This window comes from Sinohyriopsis cumingii, chromosome 17 (assembly GCF_028554795.1).
Source record: "Sinohyriopsis cumingii isolate HCF-2022 chromosome 17, ASM2855479v2, whole genome shotgun sequence".
Classification (NCBI taxonomy): Eukaryota; Metazoa; Mollusca; class Bivalvia; order Unionida; family Unionidae; genus Sinohyriopsis; species Sinohyriopsis cumingii.
In genome coordinates, this window is record NC_142977.1 from 16,247,667 (window position 1) to 16,275,154 (window position 27,488).

General features: G+C 33.8%; 1 protein-coding gene across 1 annotated transcript; it reads left to right on the forward strand.

The window, feature by feature from the left end:
- Nucleotides 1–167: 167 nt before the first annotated feature.
- On the forward strand, nucleotides 168–27,488 carry LOC149777812 (neuroendocrine convertase 2-like). The gene is made up of 14 exons (XM_089938875.1): nucleotides 168–558; nucleotides 3,695–3,793; nucleotides 4,145–4,240; nucleotides 11,247–11,381; nucleotides 14,468–14,550; nucleotides 16,623–16,711; nucleotides 17,586–17,758; nucleotides 18,937–19,149; nucleotides 19,638–19,741; nucleotides 21,147–21,253; nucleotides 21,677–21,788; nucleotides 22,878–23,191; nucleotides 25,783–25,848; nucleotides 26,965–27,488. The coding sequence occupies exons 1-14, from the start codon at nucleotides 304–306 to the stop codon at nucleotides 27,111–27,113; spliced, it is 1,995 nt and encodes a 664-aa protein (XP_089795001.1). The 5' UTR covers nucleotides 168–303; the 3' UTR covers nucleotides 27,114–27,488.

Genomic DNA, 27,488 nt, shown 5'->3' on the forward strand with positions numbered 1-27,488 from the left:
GTTATCTCCCTTTAATTAATTGAGTGATCATCGTAGCATTTCAATATTTACAGTCACTTAATTTTTGCTTAGTTGTATATTATGTATATATATATTGTGTTTTCTACACGGATAGGTAACTCCTATTTATAGCTTGACTGATACCTGGTAGTTGTCGTTTCATATTACAGGACAGGTCATGATTACGTTAGTCAAACAATTAAGTAACAGCATTAGCACTGGCTTGAAAACGTACTGTGTAGACAGACACATTTCAGAGGAATGTTTTCATAGCCATTGATAGAGTGTGTTCCTATAAAGAAAATGAATGGAACACTTACGTCAACTTCTCAACGCTACATACTGTTCCTTATTTATCTCGACATACGAACACAAACAATCTTGTATTTCATACCTGTTTACCTGATCTTCTGCCTTCCGTGTTATTTGGGTGAACAAGAACAGGCATGTAGCACGGGAGACAAATTCGTTGATGAGTACCTGTTGGAAGTAGAGGGTATATATGTACAAGATGTTAGAGACATATTAGAACGGTTTGGACTTAAGTATGTGGAACATGTAAGTTAACAATGGTTTACATTTTTTTAATTATATTTTCTTTTCTTTCTTCCCGGTTTTGACGAGACAAGATTAATAGATTAATAGTATATAAATCGGAATACAGCCAGAGCGTATTATGTAAAAATACATAGATCTATATGATGAATACTTGAAGCTGCTTTTAAATTATTTAATCCTAACATGGGTTTATTCCACACACACACACACACACACACACTGATCGCATGACTAGGTTCTAAAGTCACACTTCTATTGTAATTATTTCTTCACCAGTTAAGAAGACTGTAAGAAATAAACTTAACAAACTTTGGCATAAAAGTGTATGCAGAATAATGTGAATCAATCTATTCCAAACAAATTCACCCAAGAATGATTAAACAGCTTATCTGATCCTCCACTGTGAATAACATCAGCATCGTTATACTGGATGTAAAGCATTGTGACGCATTGTGTTAAGGCAACTTATGCCTCGTAGAACTGGACAGGATATCCATTCCGGTCACTCCATTGTCAGGTAGTATCTCAATCAGCTCCTAGAACTGGACAGGATGACCATTCTGGTCACTCCATTGTCAGGTAGGATTTCAATCAGCTCCTAGAACTGGACAGGATATCCATTCCGGTCACTCCACTCTCAGGTAGGATCTCAATCAGATCGGGGAAAGAGTATTGCTTCTTTCTCATCCTTTAGCATTCCCCTCATGTTTACGATGTGGTAATAAATAACATGTTGGTACTAACTTGCAATACAATTTTCTCCGTAACAACAATCCTTTCTGATAAAATTTCAAACTATCCATTTACTGAAATTGTTCTATATTTTCTCAATGACTATGGCGTCAGATTCATTTATAATGACTTCTTCCTCATTATTGCATTCTTCGTTATCGAAGTTCATATTTTCCACTTTATAAAGAAATCGTCGTGTCCTTACCTCTAGGACTATCGTGTTATATGGGTCAACAGCATCGTCAGAGGCAGAATGCGATGTGGATGCAAAAACCCTACCACAGTGTGTGTGTGTGTGTGTGTGTGTGATTTGGGATTTTTAACGTTACTTTAACAATTTGTCAGTCATATTGCTACATAAATGTATGCAGTGAACAGTTTATAGTAATGTCTAGCAGTGGAGCATCATGCCGCAGACACTGTCCCACCCAGTCATATCATATTATCCTGACGCCAAGGCAACCAATCCTAACACTAACCTTTGATGCTGAGCGCCAAGCGAGGCAGCTGCTAGTCCCATTTTTATAAGTCTTTGGTATGAATTGGCTGGGGATCGAACCCGCGACCTCCCGCATCTGAGGCGGACGTTCTATCCACTTAGGTCCCGGAAGCGGTCCCCTTCCAAAGTGTTCCGCAAATATTTTTTCAATACATACTAAATACTAAACCCAATTTATACTTAATGGGTTTCAACAAATAATTTTTCTAAAAATAAATCACCGTACAATTAACGTTTCTTTTATTTTATTCGAATAAGAGGTTGTGGACGTTTCCCCAAAAGTCCACTCAATTTTTTAAAAGTAAATAGCCATATAATATTTTGGACGACTTCTCATTAAATAAAAATAAATGATACCAACTGACATACTAGAATTCACCTTCGCATGCCCGCTAATAATAACTGTTGAAACAAACTCGGAAAGAGTCCATAATCAAAGCTCTTCAAATATCTGCCACTACACTACACAGTTACTTCAGTTTCCAATAGTAGAATACATCTTGAAATTACGCCTTTCTGTTTCTTCTTATTTTCCACTTACTTTTGGGATTCAATGAAAGTCCACATACGTTCCTTGCATAAAAGCTTGATTATAAAATCGAAGTATTGCATTTTCATATTATCGTATCCTAGTCTTTTAAAATTCACATTTTCTGAACATAAAATTTGGTGTAGGGAAAAATGAAAAACATGTGGGCGTAGAGGAAACAATGTAATCTGAACCGGGTTCATCCCGATATCCTTGTAAAGAAACATTACAAATGTAAAATAACTCTACTGTTTTTGGCCACCGAACCTTACAGTTGCAAAATATCTTGTTTTGACCTGCATAACTCTCTTGTACCCACATTACACTATTTCACGGAACTATATATTTCGTCTAGTTATTTTTTTTATCCTAAGGTGATAGAGTATAAGTGATAACAGATATTTAAAATAATTATATATATAATGAGGCTTGTATTAATTCGTCGATCAGCAATGTATAATTGAATTGAGATGTTACGACAATATATATATATATATATATATATATATATATATATATATATATATATATATATATATATATATATATCTTGATCGATTCGGTTGCCTTGTGGTTAGAGGGTTAGAGACTTTTAAAAATGGTAACAACAGCTCACCTCACTTGAGCTTAGTGTTAGGACTGGTCGGCCTGGTGTCAGGATAATGTGACCGGCTGGGACATCATGCTACATGTCTGCGGAATGATGTCCCAGTGCTAGACATCACTAGATATGACTGAAAATTGTTAAAGCTACGTTAAAAATCCAAATCTCTCTCTCTCTCTCTCTCTCTCACACACACACACACACACACACACACATGTATTTCTTCATTTTGTCATTGTTTTGAAATATGTATACAATAGTATGGATACATTTACCATAAATACATTGTCATCTCCATAAATCCATGAAAAATTTGCAAATTGATAGTTTCTCTTTGACTTCAGTGGCTGGTCATTCATGGAAATGGCAAATCACTTCCGCGTAATCATGACGTACGAAAATTTGACGTCATACTTTGAGCCGGGTTTTCCAGAGTTTCCCGATCAATGTAATCGGGCCGGTTTTCACATGAACTGCGTGCGTTACAAGTGCCGATAAAATGAATTCACTTGAAATCCCAAAGCAGAGTGCTATTTATATTCGGCTTAGTTATGGGCAGCAGGCCTGTCTGCGGTTAAAGAATGTGAGAAATGAGAATTGCAGATGTTTACTTAAGTCTGTGTGCACGACAGTGCAAGGGCAAACAACAGACAACACTTGTTTTCAATTGATCCAGGGTTTCTACTACATTAGTATTCAGACTTCTGGAATTTTTAGTGAATTAGTGTCTCTTATAAACATTATTATTATTATTATTATTATTATTTTTCAGATCATCGCCGATTTGCATCTCTTTAGAAACAAAGAAAATAAAAACGAGAGGGTCAGTGAAGAATTTGTACAAATGATAAAGTCCCAAACTGGGGGACGGGTAAGTGTGAGATGTTCAAGAGAAAGGTGAAAGTACTGAAAACCAAATGTAGTTTTTCTATTCGCTAATTTTGTTTCACAGTTTTTAAGAACGTAAACTAAGGAACACAGCAAACAAAAATTGGATTAAAAATAGTTAATAAATTTAAATGCTGGAAATTCATTCACCAACATTTCTCAATTCATCACACCATTTTTGCCTAGTAGAGAGGTAACTTCCCAATGTTTTCAGACCATAAAGTAAATTCTGATATCAATGGTGCCAACTATCTCGAATACAGATTTTGTTTTTCTTCTTAGGTAAAATACGTGGAACAATTAACTCGAATACAGATTTTGTTTTTCTTCTTAGGTAAAATACGTTGAACAACAGTGTCTTAGAAAGCTCATACCTCCAAATAGTGAGCATCAGAGGCTGGACCATAGCAGTAAGATACGACGAACTTCGGTTTGTATTCACGAATAACATACTAAGTGTGTTATATAGCACAGTAGGATACGACGAATTTCGGTTTGTGTTCACAAATAACTTACTAAGTCTGTTATATAGCACAGTAGCATATGACGATTTTCGGTTTGTATTCACGAATAACTTACTAAGTCTGTTATATATCACAGTAGGATACGACGACTTTCGGTTTGTATTCACAAATAACTTACTAAGTCTGCTATATAGCACAGTAGGATACGACGATTTTCGGTTTGTATTCACGAATAACTTACTAACACTGTTATATAGCACAGTAGGATACGGCGAATTTCGGTTTGTATTCACGAATAACGTACTAAGTCTGTTATATAACACAGTAGGATACGACGAATTTCGGTTTATATTTACCAATAACTTACTAAGTCTGTTATATAGCACAGTAGGATCCGACGATTTTCAGTTTGTATTCAAGAATAACTTACTAAGTCTGTTATATAGCACAGTAGGATACGACGATTTTCGGTTTGTATTCACCAATAACTTACTAACATTGTTATGTAGCACAGTAGGATACGGCGAATTTTCGGTTTGTATTCACGAATAACTTACTAACACTGTTATATAGCACAGTAGGATACGACGACTTTCGGTTTGTATTCACCAATAACTTACTAACACTGTTATGTAGCACAGTAGGATACGGCGAATTTCGGTTTGTATTCACGAATAACTTACTAAGTCTGTTATATAGCACAGTAGGATACGACGAATTTCGGTTTATATTCACCAATAACTTACTAAGTCTGTTATATAGCACAGTAGGATCCGACGATTTTCAGTTTGTATTCAAGAATAACTTACTAAGTATGTTATATAGCACAGTAGGATACGACGATTTTTGGTTTGTATTCACGAATAACTTACTACGTCTGTTATATAGCACAGTAGGATACGATGATTTTCGTTTTGTATTCACGAATAACTTACTAAGTCTGTTATATAGCACAGTAGGATACGACGATTTTCGTTTTGTATTCACGAATATCTTACTAAGTCTGTTATATAGCTCAGTAGGATACGACGATTTTCGGTTTGTGTTCACGAATATCTTACTAAGTCTGTTATATAGCACAGTAGGATACGACGAATTTTGGTTTGTATTCACGAATAACTTACTAAGTTTGTTATACAGTGCAGTCGGACGCGACGATTTTCTGTTTGTATTCACGAATAATGTACTAAGTCTATTCTATAGCATCGTAGGATACAACGTTGTTTGATTTACATTCTGTTATTATTTACCAAGTCTGTTACAGAGTGCAAGAAGATTCAATGCTTTTATGTTTTGAATTCACGAATAATTTATTAAGTCTATTATATAGCACAGTATGATACGACGATTTTCGGTTTGTATTCACGCATAATTTACTAAGACTGTTATAGAATGCATTGGGATACGGGGATTGTCAGTTTGTATTCACGAATAATTTATGAAGTCTGTTATATAGGAAATCAAGATGGCCGCTATCGCTTAACCGGCTTGAAGCGGCTGTTCCGTTTTTTAGTGCCGTTTTCATGATATTTGTGCTTGTTGCTTGTCTTCATCTACGCTATTGTGTTCATTATGTATTGGCTGTTCAATTCGTATGTCTTTCTTCATCTCCTTGTTTTGGAAATGAGAACAATTAGACTTTTTCTCAGCTGTCTTGCTCCACTGTTTTTGAACAAACCGCCATCACGTGATACCCGCCAGTCAACCCGTTTATGTTAGGATGGACCCTCATTAATCGCTTTAAATGATCACTCCTTGGCTTTCCTCACTACATTGTGCTCTAGACTAGGCTGTTGTAGCATAAACACATAAACATCTTCATTTGTCTGTGATTTTATCATTATTTTATCCAGTTTAAAATATAAGTTTATATTGTCGTGACACAGAAAATGTCAACACAATACAACTATGCAATAAAGCAAACTAAATAAATATAAACTATATACAGTTCTGTGTTTAACTTTGAATAGGACATATTAAAAGAAAAATAAATATATAATGTAAACCGTCATTCATATAAACAATAACGTTAGAGAAATTATTTATAAAACAAAAATTATCATACAGGTTGACAGTAATAAGAAACAAATACCTGGATTGTCTTGTTACATTGTTCTTATAGATTTATTTGCCTTTCCTTTTGTATTTCACTTTCACATGAATAAAGACAAGCTTTTCACACAATTTGGTTTTTGGATTGGACATACACTCATAATTGCAAATTATAAGGAATTAAAACTGTAAATTGTGGATTGGCCGGGACACATTTCCTTTTGTATACCACACATATTTGTAAATTATGACTCAAGAACAGTCAGGTTATATTCCCTAGTGTCTGTTTCAAGAATTAAACATTCCAATACTGGATCTATATTCACTATATACACTGTACAAAAATGCTCGCTCTTTGGATAATTTTTTGCGGGCGCTAAAATAAGTTCTTTGCACTTGCTATGAGCAAAGCACCATGAAAAAAATTATATTTTATTTGCTAAAATTTGTTTTTTTCTGATGCTTTGACATTCACAAAACTATGATATTTATCAGCCTGAGATAAAAGTTTAAATTTGGCCTGTTATCCTTAATTTAGGTGATTTGGAACAATTGATAAGGTAATTACATTATTCAAATCACTTAATCATTCAGCAGAGAGAGAGAGAGAGAGAGAGAGAGAGATTCATAAGTAAGTTAGTTTCTTCACAGAATAATAGAAACCACTAGCCAATTTCTGACTGCAGTTGTAAGATATCTGAGCAGAAAGTAACAGCTACTTTATAAGCATGCAAGACATTTTAATGTGAGTATAGGCCCCCAAGTACTATTATTCCTCAAATAATACACAAGACTGGGTTGCTGAACTTAAAGCCACACAAGTACCAGTTTGTTACTTTGTGAAAAATAGGGTCGTTATGAGAAAATTGAGACCACTTGATCTGCATGTTGGTAATGAGTGGTCAGTGAGCAATCAAATTGTTGTTCCTAAGTCTTACCGACAAGAAATTCATAGTCGACAAGTGGTTCCCAAATTGTTTAAGGACACTTACCCCTTAGTTATCCTCAGCGAACCCTACCTTACCCCGTAAAAAGCATTATTCAACATTAGCGCAAACCTCGGTAATCTCACCGTCCCCCCCCCCCTCCCGGGGGCGATACTGCCTACTTTGGGAACCACTAGCCTAGCCCATAAAACTCCTTAAGCTGGTCATTTTGGTGTCGATAATTACAAGTGATGTTTATAAGTACCATATCTTGTCACGCCTGTCAAATGGTTCGAAATCCCGATCAGAAGATATATAAGGCACATCTGCAAGCTATTCCTGCATTTGACCATTTCATAAGCCATTTAGCAGAAAAATGGTAGACTTTCGGTTCTGTACCTAATACCAAGTCAAGCAACCAATGCATGTTGGCCATACTGTGTGCGTCCTCAAGATTTCCATAGTCTATTCCTTTGAAGAATATTAAAGCGAAAACTGTTCTAAAAGTTTAGGCAGTGTTTTTAAGACTTGTTTGCGTCTCCAAATCTGTCCAGCAATTTTATGTGTGATTATTTCCAAACAACTTATTCATGGATTAGACATCCATCAGTTTAATTTTTCTGACTATCACTCTGAAAGTCATGGGGCTAGCACAAGACTGTCCGAAAACACTCTCACCTACCCAGAATACATCTATTCAATTATAGTGAATCAAAACTTAAAAAAGACAGTGACATGGGACCCTGTCTATCATACTATATAGACTGTCAGAACGGGTCATGGGGGTAATCTGGGGTATTTGTGTCCCTCTGTATGATTTTTTTCCCTTAAGATTTTTGCCTTTTTTCAACATCAAGCTCGCGTCGAGCACCTGTGCACCCTGCTGCAGTGTATGCATTTTTGTTTTCGTACGGTGCTATAAATCATTTAGATCTTCCAGAAAGCAAATGGTTTTAGAGAACGATTAAAACTTCGTTGTTAACATACACCCTATAAGAGGGACTAAAAGATTTACAATGTTTATCGACTCAAAAATGAATGTCGTAAGGCTCCGTGAGGAGCATTAATTATTTCTCGTAAAGGAAAAATTAAAAAAATTTAGAGCGCCGTCTGTTGTCATAATGCCATGCTAATCTATAGGATGCCATGATGACAACAGATGGCGACACGAGTTGGGCAACAAATACGATACTGATAAAACTTAGTATTTACATTGTTGCAAGGCCAAATCTGCATGAAAACATCAGTTGGGAATGATGTAATTGTAATGCGGCAAGTTCATAAACAGAATATACAAAACTTGTAATAACTGACATAGCGTTTGCCATGCGACAAACTACAGAATCAATTCAGTAGTTAGCAAGATACGATGACGCAGAAGGAAAGTAGATCTAAGCACTTGCAAGCAGCCAATTGCAGCTTGCATTAATGAAGGATAGAATATTTATTACTGGAATTATGAATGTAGCACTTGCAAGCAGCCATTTAAAATAATGCAGAAGGAAAGTAGCACTTGCAAACTGTCACGTACATGCATCAATGAAGAATAACATATACATGGATATAATTATGAAAGTAGCACTTGCAAGCAGCCATTTACAATAATGCATCAACTAAGATTAGAAAATACACTCATATAATTATGGAAATAATCTCCCTCCATATTATTGCCTCTCACGCTTTTAAAATTTGCCAAGTGTTAGGAAAATCTGAATAATACATCTAAGTAAACCTAGCTATATAAGTTGCTCTGAGAAAAAAATAGACAAGAAAAAAAACCCCAACAAGCTATAATTGTTACGTGTTGTAAGTATTGTATCTTAAACGTCTCGAGCCACTTTTATTTATGTAAACTTGCATTAATACGGTTATGTTAATGAGGGCAATTGGGTACCCAGTCGAGACTAAGTACACAAGATACACGCATGAGAAAATAGTAACATAAAATCATTTTATATTATCAACGTATTTTCACATTTAATCGATGGATATCATGAGAAAATAACAATAAGTTATTAATACCTTTTTCACGGATCATTTTTAATTTTCATCAGTTCTAATTTGGAAAAAGTTGTTATGTAGTCTACGGTAATATAAAGTGCACAACTCAGCCAGACAAAGTGTGTAATGACTGAGGAGATTTCTAATTCGTGATATCCATGGACAGTTATATTTCTGTCTTGGAAATATGGCAAGTGTTGCTATTACTTGTACAATAATACGCTTCATGGAAATCTTGTGGAAGAGCGTGTTGTCTGATTATTTAACCACTCTAATTGGTAAATGGAGGACTTTTAGTTTGTTTACGTTGTTTGCTTGAACTGGGATTGGTTGGGAGTGTTTGACAAAGTTTGTAGAATGCAAGTATTTCTGGTTGTTGCCGGCTTAGCAGATGCTATTGAGAGAGTTTGGATTTTTGTAGTAAATGACTTGTATTGCCTGTGTGTCTGGAACAGTGTTTTATGTTATAGTTCGTTTCACACAGCATCGACAATGTTATTCTAACTGTAGCTCAGTAAATTTTCAGGTCAACGGCATTAAATCTAGCTAAAATTACATAATAAGTTTCACACGAACTATTTAAAACTAATTAGATACTTTTTAGCTACATTTAATGACGTTAACCTTAAAATGTACTAAGTTACAGATATGACAAAATTCGCCACACCGTGTATATCTATAGCTTAACTCCAAAATAATTCATCTTCGTGTGCGTGTGTGTCTGTCTCTCAAAATGTTTCGTATGGTGCATTATCCACGTTGGAAAGACATTAAGCTGTTTTATGAGTGAATTTATTATTGTTGTTGTATATCTGTTGTTGTGGTTTGATTTATAATAACTCCATCGGGCACAGCAGAAGACAACCGGAGTTTGTTCTTTTTAAAGTAGTTCATACCGCGTGGACACCATGACTGACACCACCTAGTTAAGACAACCAGACTGATGTAAGAAAGATAAAGTTAACAAAACAACTAGATTCCTCTGTCGCATAGGTGAGAAATATGTTTCTACAACTCCTCTTCACAAAAAGACGGTTAAAACATACAATGAATGCAATGACGTACCTTACGCACACAACTGCTTTTATAGGTGTATGTATATTTCAACACACCATCAAAACCTGGTTTTACTGGGTAGAGCCCTTTCTAAGATCTTTTACCTTCCTGACAAAACTCGCTGCATTGTGACAAAATAACGACACGTTACTCTTTAAGAACCCTGGTTATGGGGAAATCCACGGCCAGAGAGCTTTATGTAATCGGGTTTCTCACTGCAGAATCTTGCTAGCGCAGCAGTGGGTAAACTGAACTAAATATTTTAAAATAGTCAAAGACAAAAATAAACCACCCTCGTGTAATTTTGTACGCAGTGTTGAAACCTTAGTACGTTTTCGTTCATATATAAAAGGATTGACATTAAATACACACAATTTCGCCCCCCACCCCCCCAGTGTTCTGTGTAATTACCCTTACATGAGGTAGGATAGAAAACTAAGGGTGGCTCAACAAGAAGCACGCCAAACAATAAATATTTATGTGATTCTAATATATCTGAATCTTAAGATGTTTACAATATAATACCTTTGAGAAAGGCCCATACTCCAAAATTTACGAAAAACATACTCCTTGACTTCTTTTCTGTGGCTAATCTGTGTCACAATTCAATCCCTGTCACATGGAACCACATACAAGTATATTTACCTAATCTGTGTCAGATTATAAGGATATACAGGTATATTTATATAATCTTTATCACATGTTAAGTATACACAGGTTGTCTATTTAATATTTATTTAAGTAGAAGATTTTAATAACTAGCAAGGTAATTTTATGCTCACTTAATCCATTTGTTCTTGAGTATCCAAGTTGATTTTGAATATGTAGGATATATGACAAGTGCACAGTTTAGAAGTTTACTTCTCGGTTGTTGAAAATACCACATAATTAAATCCTCTGATGTCTTGATTAAACTTTAAATCAACTTTTATTTCAGGAAGTGCAATGCAACCCATTGAGTTCTCTTGGAGTCTACAAGGCTTGGGAACAAGGTTCATCAGGAAAACATGTTCGGATTATTGTTGTAGATACCGGTGTTGATTACACCAATTTGGATCTACTCAATAATTTTGTAAGTATCATTTAGCTTCCTTTGTTTTAGTTTTTATGTTGTATTATTAGTTTGACTCAGTCTGACTGAACAGTATCCACTTGTATTTGGTCTTGGTAATTTAGAAAGAAATAAAGTAAGATAATTGCCACCTTGTTAGATGGAATGTATGCCGTTATATCTGGATATTGCCGTGACAGAGAAAATAATTTTAAATAACAGGTATATTTATAATGAATATAGATAGAGAGAATAATGCTGCCATACAGGTATATTTATAATGAATATAGATAGAGAGAATACTTCCAACATACAGGTATATTTTATAATGAATCTAGATAGAGAGAATACTTCCAACATACAGATATATTTATAATCAGTATAGATAGAGAGAATACTTCTAACATACAGGTATATTTATAACGAATATAGATAGAGAGAAAACTTCCAACATACAGGTATTTTTATAATGAATATAGATAGAGAGAAAACTTCCAACATACAGATATATTTATAATGAATATAGATAGAGAGAATAATTCTAACATACAGGTATTTTTATAATGAATATAGACAGAGAGAATACTTCTAACATACAGGTATATTTATAATGAATATAGATAGAGAGAATACTTCCAACATACAGGTATATTTTATAATGAATCTAGATAGAGAGAATAATTCCAACATACAGATATATTTATAATCAATATAGATAGAGAGAATACTTCTAACATACAGGTATATTTATAATGAATATAGATAGAGAGAAAACTTCCAACATACAGGTATTTTTATAATGAATATAGATAGAGAGAAAACTTCCAACATACAGATATATTTATAATGAATATAGATAGAGAGAATAATTCTAACATACAGGTATTTTTATAATGAATATAGACAGAGAGAATACTTCTAACATACAGGTATATTTATAATGAATATAGATAGAGAGAAAACTTCCAACATACAGGTATATTTATAATGAATATAGATAGAGAGAATAATTCTAACATACAGGTATATTTATAACGAATATAGATAGAGAGAATAATTCTAACATACAGGTATATTTATAATGAATATAGATAGAGAGAATATTTCTAACATACAGGTATATTTATAATGAATATAGATAGAGAAAATAATTCCAATATTGGATTTATTCACCCATTTTTGATCGCAGTGACGTTTTATAGAATATTCCCATATTGGATTTCGGCACACTCTCAGTTGCTAGAATGTTTATGCGAAATGTTTCCATAGTAGACTTCTGTCTCGACTGCCGACGTTTTATACTAAATGTTTCCATAGTGGACTTATGTCTCGACTGGCGACGTTTTATACTAAATGTTTCCATAGTAGACTTCTGTCTCGACTGCCGACGTTTTATACTAAATGTTTTCATAATGGACTTCATAGGGTCTCGACTGGAGATAAATTTTATATTAAGGGTACAAGCAATATTTTTATGCAAAAGTTTATTGCCGCATCTACATGCCTAATATAAAAGATCATCCAAAATAAAATACTCAAGTGAGATATAAAAAAAGGTCCATATTTTTAATAGCCATATCAAAACAAGTTTTGGGGCAAGAACACAGATAGTCAAATTTCTAGGTTGCAGCTTGCCATAATCTTTACATCAACAATGGTGTCACATGGACGTCGCTGATGTCATTTGGTGCACTGAGGTCTCCACATTCTTACACCTGCTGCACATTATAACGTTAAACAACTGTTCTACTCAATGTGAAGGAACATGTTCATGGTTGTGTAAAATAATTTTATTTTCATGAGGACAACTGTCGCTCGAGTCTGCTGACTACACGGTGCAAAAGAAACATTGCATCAGCCTAACAGTGTGATATATCTTATAAACAAAAAATCTTGAGTCTTTTTTCTTTGAGTGGCAATTGTTGTAAAGCATGATCATTTTGTTTTTGCCGATTTCATCGCAAGTTCAAAACAACTTGCAGGTCACAGATCCTCCCGCAAAGAATAATATAAATGGAAAATATATTTATTTAAAACGCAGAGTGGTAAATTTTAATACCGCGTTTAGTTGAATACTGTATTGACCCATTTATTTGGAATGTTTATCTACTACAGATGATCAATACAAATGCAATCGATTTATTCCCAGATACATGTATGATATTGAATGAAAGGTGCAATTTTTGGACATAAAATTATCCATTTTCTATGCGTTAACCATTTCGGACCGATCTTGATGAACTTATCAAGGTTTAAGATGGACGAAAGAACCGATTCACTGAATGAAAGTGTAAAAAGCAAATAGCTTTTATTGGGGAATAATGTAACCTTGGAGATATTTTATAAGGTCCTATCCTCTTTTTAGTGAGAAAGTAGTAAATTAGTAATATAAAAAAGCAAGCAAACAAGCAAATAAGGGTACGTAGATAGTTAAACGACACACACAAGCAACTAGATTAGAAGGTGGTCAGCGATAAATTAATGTGGCGAAGCGTGTGTGTGTTTGTGTGTGTGTGTGTGTGTGTGTGTGTGTGCGTGTGTGTGTTTGTGTGTGTGCGCGTCAGCGTGATTTGGATTTTTAATTAGCTTTAAAAAAAATCAGTCATATCGCACCCAGTCACACTATTCTGACATCAGAACGACCAGTCCTAACACTAGCCTCTTAATGCTGAGCGCCTAGCGAGACAGCTGCTAGCACCACGTTTGTGAGTCTTTGGTATGACTCGGCCGGGGTTTGAACCCGCGATCTCCCGCATTCGAGGCGCATGCTCTAACCACTAGGCCAACGGAGCGGTCAAATGTGTTGATGCACGAAAAACTAACAGACTACTTGATTAATGAACATAGAATCTAATGTTATATATATATATATATATATATATATATATATATATATATATATATATATATATATATATATATATATATATGCTTGATAAGGCAAGATTTCAGGAGATATTGATAAATGTACGATGATGGAAACAAATACATTTGAAGCTTTACCAACATGCAAGGTTTTATCTAAGACGAGATGAGAAGAAACAAAACGTTTGTTTAAATGGAACCGTGTGTTTTTTTATATAAATGTAATTGCTTCTTTCTTTCAGAACAAATCCCTCTGCTATGACGCTTTATCTTCTGAAACTGAATGCAAGCCTGATGGAAGCTATGTAGACCAAGAAAATACCCAGTAAGAATAATCATGAACGTGGTCCAGGAATGTTTGATAGAAAAATATCAGTCTATACTGGCATGTTGCTTGATCTGAAAATTCATGTAATGTTTGGAGCTCTTATAAAATAAACTTCTATTGTTTCAAAGGAGCCTTAATTAAAAAGAGTCATGTGACCTGTGAAGGAACTGCCTCTCGAAACTGTTGCTTCAAAGATCTTGCTGTGTGTGTGTGTGTGTGTGTGTGTGAGAGAGAGAGAGAGAGAGAGAGAGAGAGAGAACAGGGACGGTAAGATAGAAAATAAAATGGATATATCATAAATCGAAATATACATTCTCTCCCAAGAAAGCAATATACTAATAAGAAGTAATGGGCGGACTAACAGAAGACTAGAAGCGAGAATGGTGAATAATTATTGCATGTCAACCGTTAATATCCACTTTGAACGAAACCTAACTAGCAAAACAAAACAGACCCTGTAATCAGTATAAAGTATTTGTTTCATTCTATAAAAGAAAACATAAGCTTATCATTCTTCTTTTGTATCTCATACAGTCGTACAATATGTATAGATCTGTCTTGCTGGGAACAATTATCATTTAATATTTAACCACTCAATCTGAAACATTACCTTTGCAAAATTGGGACCTTAGAACTAGATGGAGAGAGAGAGTCTCAGCTTTTATTCGGTCTAAATTTGAATGAAGTAATATGTAAAATTTTATTTCATTTCAATATATATTTGCATCGCAATAAATGTAATGTTCTATAGGATGAGAGTTGCTCCCAATTATGTAGCGAAAACAACGCACTCTACATTTTTTTCAATAGATTTCCTATAGGAAATTTAAATTTCCTCCATCTTGAATGTATCCTCGTTACGGTGAATCCAACCATAAAATAACCTCAAGAGAAATATAGCAATTTTTAAATAATGTATAAATGAACTACCCAAAGAATCTGAAATTGTGGGAAAACTCTTCCGGGTGGGCATATCGAGCAATCTGTGACACAAAATGTTTATATATGATTTGTTAGTGTACTATTGCTTGCATGGTAAGTTTACATAATTTGAAGATTTTCGTATGACTTGGATAATTGTACAGACCTAGAAACGACAAGCGAATCATTATATTATAGAAATTTAGTTATTAGCTTATGGTTTCTAAAAATTACCTTTAAAAAACATGGCAAAATGTTTCTCTTCATGAATATTAGTAGTGGTATTGTAAAAAAGGATTCGATTTGAAGTGTGCACCTTTGTCTATTACCTTTACCAAGACGATGTATTATCAGGTGCATTTTATATGTATAGTTTCGTATATCCAATATAAAAATTTTATTTAAAAAAATAAATTCAGTATTTTGTACGTACGCAAATATTAATTTTTGCTGGGTTCTTAAGATGCTTTTCGAACATTTTCAAATTACTAGAGTTAATGTAAGTATGATCGTTATAACATTTTAGATTCCAGGAAAAACATCCTTTGATTTACGAGATTTTAGATTCCAGGTAAAACATCCTTTGATTTACGAGATTTTAGATTCCAGGAAAAACATCCTTTGATTTACAAGATTTTTTTTAGATTCTAGGAAAAAACATCCTTTGATTTACAAGATTTTAGAAAAACATCCTTTGATTTACGAGATTTTAGATTCCAGGAAAAACATCCTTTGATTTACGAGATTTTATATTCCAGGGAAAACATCCTTTGATTTACGGGATTTTAGATTCCAGGAAAAACATCCTTTGATATACGAGATTTTAGATTCCAGGAAAAACATCCATTGATTTACAAGATTTTAGATTCCAGGAAAAACATCCTTTGATTTACAAGATTTTAGAAAAACATCCTTTGATTTACGAGATTTTAGATTCCAGGAAAAACATCCTTTGATTTACAAGTTTTTTGATTACAGGAAAAACAGCCTTTGATGATATACGTCTCATATACCTTTTAATTAAGGTCTTATACATTTTTGAAGCTCAGATATAATGCGTCCGTTTAATTTAAAATGACGTATGCAAGTATCATGTCGAAGAAACTAACACATTTATTACTTGATGTTTTCTGTTGATATTGTTCTAGTCACGGGACTCGGTGTTCGGGTCTAATAGCTGGAGAGAAGGGAAACAGTTTTTGTGGCGACGGAGTAGCATATAATGCAAGTATTGGAGGTGAAAACAATTTTAGTATTTCTTGATGCCACCAATTCTTATGATTGTTAAAAAATAATTTAAATGCCGAATACTATATATATATATATATATATACATGTGTGTGGTTTTTTTTCTTTAAAAAATCAGAAATACAATTTTTGTTACCTACCATAAATAGTTACGAAATTTAATCGCAGAGGCATACATTTTTACATGCAGCATGCATTAGTTAAATTGAGCAAAATAGTGCATTGTGTTAAATGTTTAGTTATATTGAACAATATTCAAATATAGAGAGGAGAATATTATAGTCTAAGTTTTGTTTTCAGTAGTCATTATAATCTGTCGTAAACGGATTGTCGAATACCAAGTATCTGGCATACGATTCAGGGAGACCTTATAGCTGAACTGAATTCACACTGAATGCACATCGGAACAATGCATGTAAAGTAGATAGAAATATGTCAGGGACGGAGTGAAGCAAATTTGTTGTGCTATCACCTAATCTAAATCTATGAAACATTAAAACAAAACTGTCCAACCTCACTGGAAGAAATTGCTCCAGTTTTGCAACATTGGTCAATTTTTACTAAACGTTTTTACTAACCCCAGAGTAAATGTAGAAAAATGTTTTATTGACAGATTGTATTAACAGTTGTTGTTGTTTCGACCATTCCAGCACACACACACACACACACACACACACACACACATATATATTTTAAATGTATATTACATAAATTACATCAAGCGAAATGATGCTGAGATTCGAAGTACACGTTTGTAGCTTGGGCAGAAAGAAGGATTTTTTATTCAGTAATTTACTGAAGTTTATCGTTTTCGATTTCTTGCCATAATAAAATATTGTTGTATTTTTGTATTGTTTTCAAAGCGGTCCGAATCTTTGATATGCGCGGAGAAACGCAAGACAGCTTCATGGCTAAGGGCCTGCTTTTTAAGCGAGATGAGGTGGACATTTATTCATGCAGTTGGGGTTTTCAGACGCAGGTGTACGGCAGCCTTGGAAGTGCGACATGGGCTGCCCTGATAGAAGGTGCTAAACAGGTATTGCTTTAAGATCAATTGCCAAGATCTACAAACCATACAAATCATAGCAAGATTTACAACAGTGTACAAACGATAGCAAGATGTACCAAACGATGAAAATTATAACAAGCTGTACAAGACCATGCATATCGTAGCAAGATGTACAAACCATGTAAATTAATGCAAGATGTAAAAAACCATACAAATCATAGCGAGATGTACAAAACCACGCATATTATAGCAAGATTTAAAAAAACATTCAAATCAGAGCAAGATGTACAAGACCATACAAATCATAGCAAGACCTACCAAAAATCGTACATCATAGCAAGCTGTACAAAACCAAGACAAGCATGGCCAACTGCACAAAAATTAAAAAAAACATACTAGGATGTACAAACCATGTAAATTATAATCACGATATGAAAAACCATGCAAATCATAGCAAGATGTACAAAACCATACAAATTAATGTCAATAAGTACAACGATACAAATCACAACAGGCTGTAAATGACCGTAGGAATCATAGCAAGAAGTACACAACCATATATTCGTAGCCAGATGTACAAAACCATATAATCATTGGAAGATGTAAAAAACCCATTTAATCGTAACAAGATTTACTAAACCGTACAAACAGCAATGTTCACAAAACTATGCAACTCATAGCAAGATGTACAAAAGAAAACAAAATCAAGGAAATATGTACAAAAGTGCAAAACATAGCAATATGTACAAATCTTACCAAACATAACAATATTACATAACGTATTCTACATGTGAGGCTTTTATAAGACTTGGGCAACACACACACACACACACACACACATGTATACTTCCAGCTCACATTCTTAATTGATATATATGTGTTTTATGTTTACTATGTCATTTGTGTTATTGACTTAACAACACGTCTATAAAGACATTTCTTTCTGAACTACTTTACCTTACGTACAAAAATATCTCCTTTTTCTCTCATCTATTTGCTTGAAAAAATAATTTTATTTGTATTCAATAACATAATGAAATCATTTGAGCTTGCATCGGCTTAATAAACTGTTTATCGTTTGAACCTATCAGACATGACATGGATATTTTTAAAATGTTAATCATTCATTAATTCAAGATTTATTATAGATGTTTGATATTGTAACATGAACATGAATTTGACATTGCTACGAAATATTTGTGCAGGGTCGGAATAAAAAAGGCTCAATATATGTGTTTCCATCCGGCAACGGTGGATCTGAGGCTCACTGCAACCGGAATGCATACGCAAGAAATGTACATACAATAACAATAGGATCCGTTGGATTTGATGGAATCAAGACCAGATACACTGAATTTTGCCCATGTGCCTTAGCCACGGTGTTTGGAGAAGGAGGAGAGGATGTAAATTCACATTTGGTAAGATATACACTTAATTTAATACCGTAACTACATATAAGAACGATACAATGCTTATTTCTATGCTCGTTTCCATTCCTGAAATTGTCTGCCATACAAATTCAAAAATACTCAACAATACATATTAATGATTGCTTTCACCCTTATTTATGAACATTTTGTTCTTTAATTGGATCCAGATCGCTAATATAGGCCATTTTGCCTGCTTTGGTGTAAGATTTGCAATTCACTTATTTTTCTTGCATTCTGGTAGATAATGAAAAACGGATTTAATGAACATTGCAAGGAAAAATCATTTATGCAGTTAAATATTCCGAAAATAATTAATAGTACAAAACGTGAGTTGATGGGGAGCAGACTTAAATAAAGTTATATTTCAAGGTAATCCTGTCAGTAAAATAGTTTCTTTTTGGGAATGGATACTGCCATGCAGTAACAAGAAACCAGAGTTCATCAATAGTAAATGAGTATTACTATCATGATTACAGAAAACAACGGAGTATGGACATAAATCTTGTACAGAGTCATTCAAGGGGTCATCCGTGTCTGCGGCACTGGCAGCTGGCATTATTGCATTGGCATTAGAAGTCAAGTAAGAATTTAATGTACAAATGAATGATTCAGGTTACATAATTTTGGTCATCTTTAGTCACGGTTTTTAATGCACATCATATATTATTGTGGCCATAATGAAACACAGTTTTTAATACGCAAGTTACATTATCGTGTCCATAATGAAACAGTTTTTAATACGCAAGTTACATTATCGTGGCCATCTTAAGTCAGTTTTTGATACACAGCGTACATTATTCTGGCAATATTAAGATACATTTCTGAGCGCACAGTTTACATTATTGTGGCCGTCTTGAAACACATACGAATAAAGCATCTGAATTATGTATATAAAGACAGACTTGCTAATACTAACTTGCCTATAGCTTTTGACGGTGAAATGAAAAAATAAAGCCATATATTTCCTGGAGCAGTGGTATATTTCATTATTCTAACTATATGTAAAACTCTAATCAAAACTGATTGGCTTTTATAAGCCAAGTTTATTATATAACTAGGAGCGGTCTTACTTGATATTATATCTTTTTCTGATTTGTGTTAGGTTAATACAAAGGTTATCCAGCTCTGAAGGTTTATTATTAATTTGTGGAGTCGATTAATTCACTATATTAAGTTGGTAGTATTGTACTGTATTATTTTCCTTGATTTACTTTAATATTACTGGTCAATACTTAATCATAAATTTCAGCTGTCAAACAAAATAAATAATAATTGTATAAGTCCAGTCCAACAGCAAACTGCACAGACCCAGATCGTAAGTCTCATAATGCTCTTGTATATTTGAGTGTATGCAGTTTTTCAGAACGAGTTGAACAAGTAACATAGACCCTGATTTGTCGTCGTATAATGTGACGGCAGATCAGGGTCTATGTCCATTGCAGATTGATGCGACTTATTAGCTAGTGAAACTGTAACTATTAGTGACGGGCGTTGCATATTGAAGCATAATCACGCAATAATGTAATGGGCTTTAACATTGGTCAGCTCTTGGAATTTGACCTGAGCCTTGCATGGACACGTGTAGGTCTTAAAACATTTTAGTAAAGACAAGTTCCCGACGTTTGACCAGTCATATCACAGCAAGATGTTAAGTAATATAATAATACATATTGGTGATGCAATGTGAAGTGCAAACGTTCCAGTAAATATATAATAAAAACGAGTTAACTGTCGTGAGAGATAGGGTCACAGAATTAACAAAAGATCAAATTTGCACAAAATAAATATGAGCAGTCGACTGTCTACACACACACACACACACGCATGTGTGTGTATGTGTGTGTGTGTGTAATGAATTCAAAAGCAGCAAAGAAGATAGGCTTCACACTTCAAATATACATTATCGTTTGACTTTATATTCAAAATGCTTACAAAATTGGTAAGTGGTTAGTAAGCGTACGTGACAGCTTCATGTTTTATTTCAGCAATAATTTGACATCTAGGGATATTCAGCACCTGTTAGTCAGAACAAGCGATTCGAACACAACCCTATGGAAAGCGCAGTGGAGAACAAATGGAGCTGGACACAAAAGTACAGTAACTTTTTACTTTGTCTATATATGGGGGTCATGGTTGTGTTTTATTCTTCGTTGATTAATGTTATTGTTAATACTGTTTAATTTTATATTTCCTCTTTTTGTAAAGCAACATGCTGATGCATATCAGTTATATGGCAGATTTAACTCTAAATGTTACTTGTTTAAAATATCGGATTACATCTGACAACAATAGGTTTTCTTTTAAAACTTTTAGAACTGCAAGAAATACAGTATTGAAATACTAGCTAAAATATTTGAAATGGTTAAATGACAAACATTAAAAAATAGCTTTTTCTCTAACAACTAATGAGAAGTTTGGAAGCCAGTAGAATACATGTTTGAATTCGGTGACAAATATTTTGTTTGTATTAGTGTTTTGAACTAAAATATGTACTGCATATAATTTTCCTTTTTAGTAAATGATTATTTTGGATTTGGATTAATTAACGCCTCAGAAATGGTACGGACAGCAAAGAACTGGAAACAAGTAAAAAAATTACATATTTGCAACATACTCTACGAACTTTCGTAAGTATATTTGAAAACTGAACTGCTTGTCAATATATATGAAATCGATTCCTTATTCCTACGAAGTTTGTCGTTCATGCCAAACGGAGGCAACCCTCAAAACATATTGTTCTAAGTTTATTTGATTTGTCCTTGAAGAGACTGTCAATGTCATCTTGGCGATGTATATGTGAGTTTGAGAATTCCAGAAGTCCTACAAATCGATGTTATTACGTTTCTGTCTTGTTTATTATGTCATCGCATTCAGCGAATTTCAAATGTATACCCTGTGCAAGAGGCGTGGAGATTATATATTTAATATATTTCAAATCCTCATTTATCTTGAAAATCAATATATTGTGCCCACCCTATCCAAATAAAACTCGTCTCTGTTCATTTGTTTATTTTCGATATTAATTTGAAAGATAAACCCTTTCCACAATCATACGAATTATCCAATAATATCTTCTGTGCATTTGCAGGTTACAACCTTGTTTCGTCGCGTTCCATCTTATTCACAATATGTAATGTCTTCTTTGCAATAGTCTAAAACCTTGTTCATTGAAGTGCACTTCCTTGATTGCAAAAATGCATTCCTCGTGTTCATTACCTGTGTAATTTGAAGTGCACAATAGTTTTAAAGTTGTGCACAAGAAGCGCGCTTAGTTACAATATCAGGGACTTCTTTACGAAATTTTCTCATATCATCTGAAATTATTGCGGTCATTGTTTATTTTTTTTTACCTAAACGCCTCTATTATATCATATGTTACAAATTTAATCGATGCCATGTCTGTATTTTTAAAAATGTCATTTGTCCGTCCATCAGCTAGTCTGCAAAGTAGACATTACTAGGACCGAAATATAACATACCAGAACAAATTATTCTATATTTATAAAGTAACAATAACCTATGAAATGCATGATTATTTTTTCATTTTATGATACCGATTAGTATTTCGTGTAGCATGTATTATTTGAACTTGTATGAGTTGGAAACAAAATTGCTACACTTACGAGAAAAACTTCCATTTCTAGACATAAGGCATTATGAATGAGATAACAATTCCAAAATATTAGTAAAATATTTATCTGTTATCGTTCCTTTAGTGATACGCATGATTACGGCAGGATTACTCAACTTCGATCCGACGGTTGTAAAAAGTCTTCGGATGAAGTTCTTAAGCTGGAGCACGTGGAAGTCCGAATTAGCTTCAGAACAAAACACTGGGATGAACTTGAATTTGTTTTGACATCTCCAATGGGAACATCTTCTATCCTAATGAATCGAAAACAAAGGAAATCAGTGCAAAATATGCCGGCTAAAGAAATCAAATGGGTGCTAATGTCCGTCCAGTTTTGGGACGAGAATCCCATTGGTACATGGAATTTGACAATCTCTGGTACTTTTTCAAGAAGTACACGTACGTAAAACAATCACAGTCCCAAAAACAGGCTATATCTTAATTCATATTTTCCAAAAGAGACATATGCTTGGTTATTCCAGTTTAACATATTATAAAGCGATGAGATCAGATTTAATTTCAGATGGGATTTATTGAGATCTTTAGATAGTAAATAGCCAATATCAGCAGTAAGGAGGATTTTGGAGCTAAAACAGTCAGCCAATGTTTACTGGCTTAAACATTATCGTACCCCTATACAAAGACATCGCAGGAACACTTCAGGTTTTAAAGTAATACAATTATTTTACCGGAATGCCAAAATTTAAATGCATAGAAAACTTAACAGGAATTAGATTATAACCAATCGGAGCTTGTTAACTCAAGAAATATGCCCTCTATCTCTGAAACATGCATGGTTAAAAAAACGTGAAATATACTTAGACCAAAAGTTCCAGTTTTTTGTTGAATCATTGAGTGGAACACAGACCAATATCTGATGGACAATATAAACCAATAGTCATATCGGAAGTTTCCGATGTGTTTCAGGTCATGCTAACTCCAACAGAAAATAAGAAAATGTTTCAGAAGTATAACATTTATTACTTGCTCTCATAGCAACATTAGAAACATACATCCTCTCAGGCCAAGTGTAATATAGTAAACTATTAACGTAAGACCATATAATACAATGGCCAAACTTCGTTTATTACATGTTACTTTGCAATGAATTTAGCAACGCAAATGAGACAAAGAGTACACTGGAAATATCTTCCAACACTGTATCTATTCGCGACTGAATAGCATTACACTGACAATAAGTGTAGGCTTTAATGTGAAGGGATGCTTAAATACATTTCTTCAAAGCTGAGGACAGTCAAAACCAAATATCGAAGCTTTGTATATATTTGTGTAGATGATGCTGCTTTGTCAAGTGAAGTAATTTAAGCACAGTCAAATTAGCTATTTTATTCTATGGAACATCGAATACCGAAGTCTTCATTCTCTTTCAGAGATAATATTTAATCTAGATTTATTTAACTAGCAATATATATTTCAATGCTAATTGCTTATATATATGAAAATAACGTTACTTCAGTTGATTTATTTTTATTATAACATTTTCCAAAAGCATATCAGCACTTTCTGTTATGTTAATTATTAGGGACTATCTCTCGAATTTGGGTGCACTTGGCCACCGCTGAGGAGAGGATTCATTATTGTTTTCGTTAAAGGTGGTAGTTTTTTTTTTCTCGCTTTCTTGCTCTATTTAACCAGAATGAAGCTGGGTCACTGCAGATAGGTTGCACTTAAATTTGTCTTTAGAAATGCAAAGTGCACCACGGTGACACGTGCAGTAAATAATAACTCAAGTCTGTGCCTTAGTATCCCTACATTTTTAAAATATATTTTGTTTGCTTATTAGGACTATTTCGGTATAGCGCACTAAAGACACAATGTAGTGTGAATAAATATGTTTCAGGAAACAATTTCTCTGTACGACCTTGTTTCATTTCTTGTGCCTGGTCAAATTCGTTGCAAAGTAGCTTGTAATACATTCGCGTTGGTCACTGAGCTCTAATGGTTTTTAATAATAGTCGACTGTGTTTCATATTGGACTGCGTGAATGTATGCTTTTGACGAAGTTATAACACACAGTATTAACTGTTGTACTGCTGCAACAGTTATTGATTTTCTGTTCACATGACATAGAACACATCTAAACTTTTCAAGATATTTATTGGTAACTTACTGAGTTGTGTATGTTAGTCTGACATGATCTGTCCTAACTTTTCAAGATATTTATTGGTAACTTAGTGAGCTGTGTATGTTAGTCTGACATGACCTGTTCAAACCTTTCAAGATATTTATTGGTAACTTATCGAGCTGTGTATGTTAGTCTGACATGACCTGTTCAAACCTTTCAAGATATTTATTGGTAACCTACCGAGCTGTGTATGTTAGTCTGACATGACCTGTCCAAACCTTTTAAGATATTTGTTGGCAACTTACTGAGCTGTGTATCTTAGTCTGAAAACTCTCAATGCTCACTCAAGAGATGAGAGTTTTGGTCTTGAGACGTAGACGCATCTCTGTATTTACAAATGAAATGCGTGTACCAGAGACTTGAAGGTATTTCTGAGAATAAACTGAGGATGCTAGTATTTTTGACATTTTTGATCATTTTAATTTCCGCGTTGATCAGGCCAGAAATATCGCACCATGTGCTAGCGATTTGCTTGAATAAAGATGGGAGGTTTACCGGTTAAAACTGGTTGAATGTTTAAACTATGAATGAAAATGAATATTTACAGTTTGGGGCAACAATGGGAAGGATAGTACTCACTCGCATTGTCCAATATTGTACATATCCTTTATCAGTGTGAATTATAACATGTATTTGACAAATGTAATCATTTATAAACGAAAGAAGTTTTGCAAGTACAAGATAAATCGAAACATATATATGGTGGTTTGATTGATTTTGATTTATGCCTTTGTACATTGCTATTAACCTTTCCTAAATAGTTTTAAGCACTTTTTTGTACGTCATGGGATGTTAGTATGGTTATTTAGGCACATATAATTAAACTTTATTTATTTCTTTCCAGGTTTCCTGAAAGTCAGTTCTCTTTCCCTAATTCTCTACGGAACTACGGAGAGTGAAGATAAAGGAGGTATTTCTTTTACGAAAACCTTTCCGCTATTAATTGAATTACGAATGTAATACTGTTTCCGGAAGAAGAAAAAAAAAGTTACAATTATTACAATCCACAGTTCGAACCAATATGTATCTTAGACCAAAGATTGTGAAAAGGAAACGAAGTTATCTATCACTTTCTGTTAAATGTAGCAGTACCAAAACATTTTTCAACATATCCTCGATGTACACGAGACTTAATTGTTCATTGTGAGACTGCAAAGGTCAGAGATCCGCGTTATGCAGACGCTTTAAAACTACAACAGGTAGATTACAAGTACTCCAACACTATTGACTTTTCCCAACTTGTAGTTGGGTTTGTGTACTGCCTTTTATATCATCATCTTCATTTTTGTACAGCAAATAAATACAGCAAGCATGTACAGATTCAAGTTAAACTTGTAAATTGATTTAATCTTTAAAATACTTAACAATAAATTTTGATTTCAACTTCTAAACTAACAAAGCTGTGTATTCTTTTTTCAAATTCCAAAGAAAGAAAACAGCAAGAAAGAAAACAATATTCACTCTACTTAAACTGATTAATGTTTCCATATTAAAGACTGTATCCACCTTGCTTGTTGTATTCACATGACGTTTTGATACAAAAAGTCAAGCATAATATATATTTGTAAATCTATAAAATTATTATTTGAATGAAAGGTTTAACCCAGCTATTCATTTGGAATATATTAAAATTATTTGGCATTTAGTAAAAACATGATATTTTAAAGGCAGAAGTTCATTTCATTTAGTTAGAATCTGATCGTCGTCGCTTATACATTTGTCCTTGTCGTGATCTCATCGGCTTCTAGACATCAGAAACTACATGATAGAGGGGTTGACAGATGGAGCTAAACGTTTCATTATCCACCAGTAAATCTTAATCGGCTGCAGATGATAATTATTCTATTAATGAATACACAACGAGAAATACCAATATAAATTTTCTTGCTACACCGTGTTTGATACGGTTAAATAAGTTCTACTCAATCCATTAATCATGAATCATAAATATGATAAGCTATCTGCACGTTACAGTGACCATAGATCTTCAACCTTTGGATTTTAAGAACTTATTTGTCTATTGCAGAAAAGAAAGTACCCGAGGGTCCTGAGGCTGAAATACGATTCATCTCGGAGGAGTTGACAATTACGTTCATTTTAGTGATATTTATGGTATTTTTTCTGTTGTTTATAATATCGTGTAGCGTTTTGGTTTACAGAGCGAGCGTAAAATAACATCGAGGAGACAGTGAAAAACTTATGGCCGGGTAGTAGTTTTCACCGTTTTGTATTATATATTATTTTTTTTTTTCATTTTGTTTTTGTTAAAAGTACATCTCTGCGTCTTCGCGTCTCATTTGATTTCATTTTTAATATAAAACAATTCGTCTCGGAGGATATGAAAATTATGACTGTTATAATGATATGGATATTATTGTTTCTGTCATTGACAATACTGTGTGGCGTTTTGCTTTACAAAAAAGAGCATAAAAGGGCATCGAAGAGAAAATACAAAATACTGGCCAGGTAGTAGTTTTCGCCGCTCTGTAATGCATCTTCCGTTTGTTATGTTGTTTCTATTAAACTGCCTCTCCAAAATGTGTTACGGTT

What these genes read in the sequence shown, in the direction of transcription:
- LOC149777812 (XM_089938875.1), top strand. Translation starts at nt 304, where the DNA reads ATGAATGGAACACTTACGTCAACTTCTCAACGCTACATACTGTTCCTT. An exon ending in TGGATCTACTCAATAATTTT is followed by an intron (nt 11,382 to 14,467) that starts GTAAGTATCATT and finishes TCTTTCTTTCAG; the next exon opens with AACAAATCCCTCTGCTATGA. An exon ending in GGAGAGTGAAGATAAAGGAG is followed by an intron (nt 25,849 to 26,964) that starts GTATTTCTTTTA and finishes TGTCTATTGCAG; the next exon opens with AAAAGAAAGTACCCGAGGGT.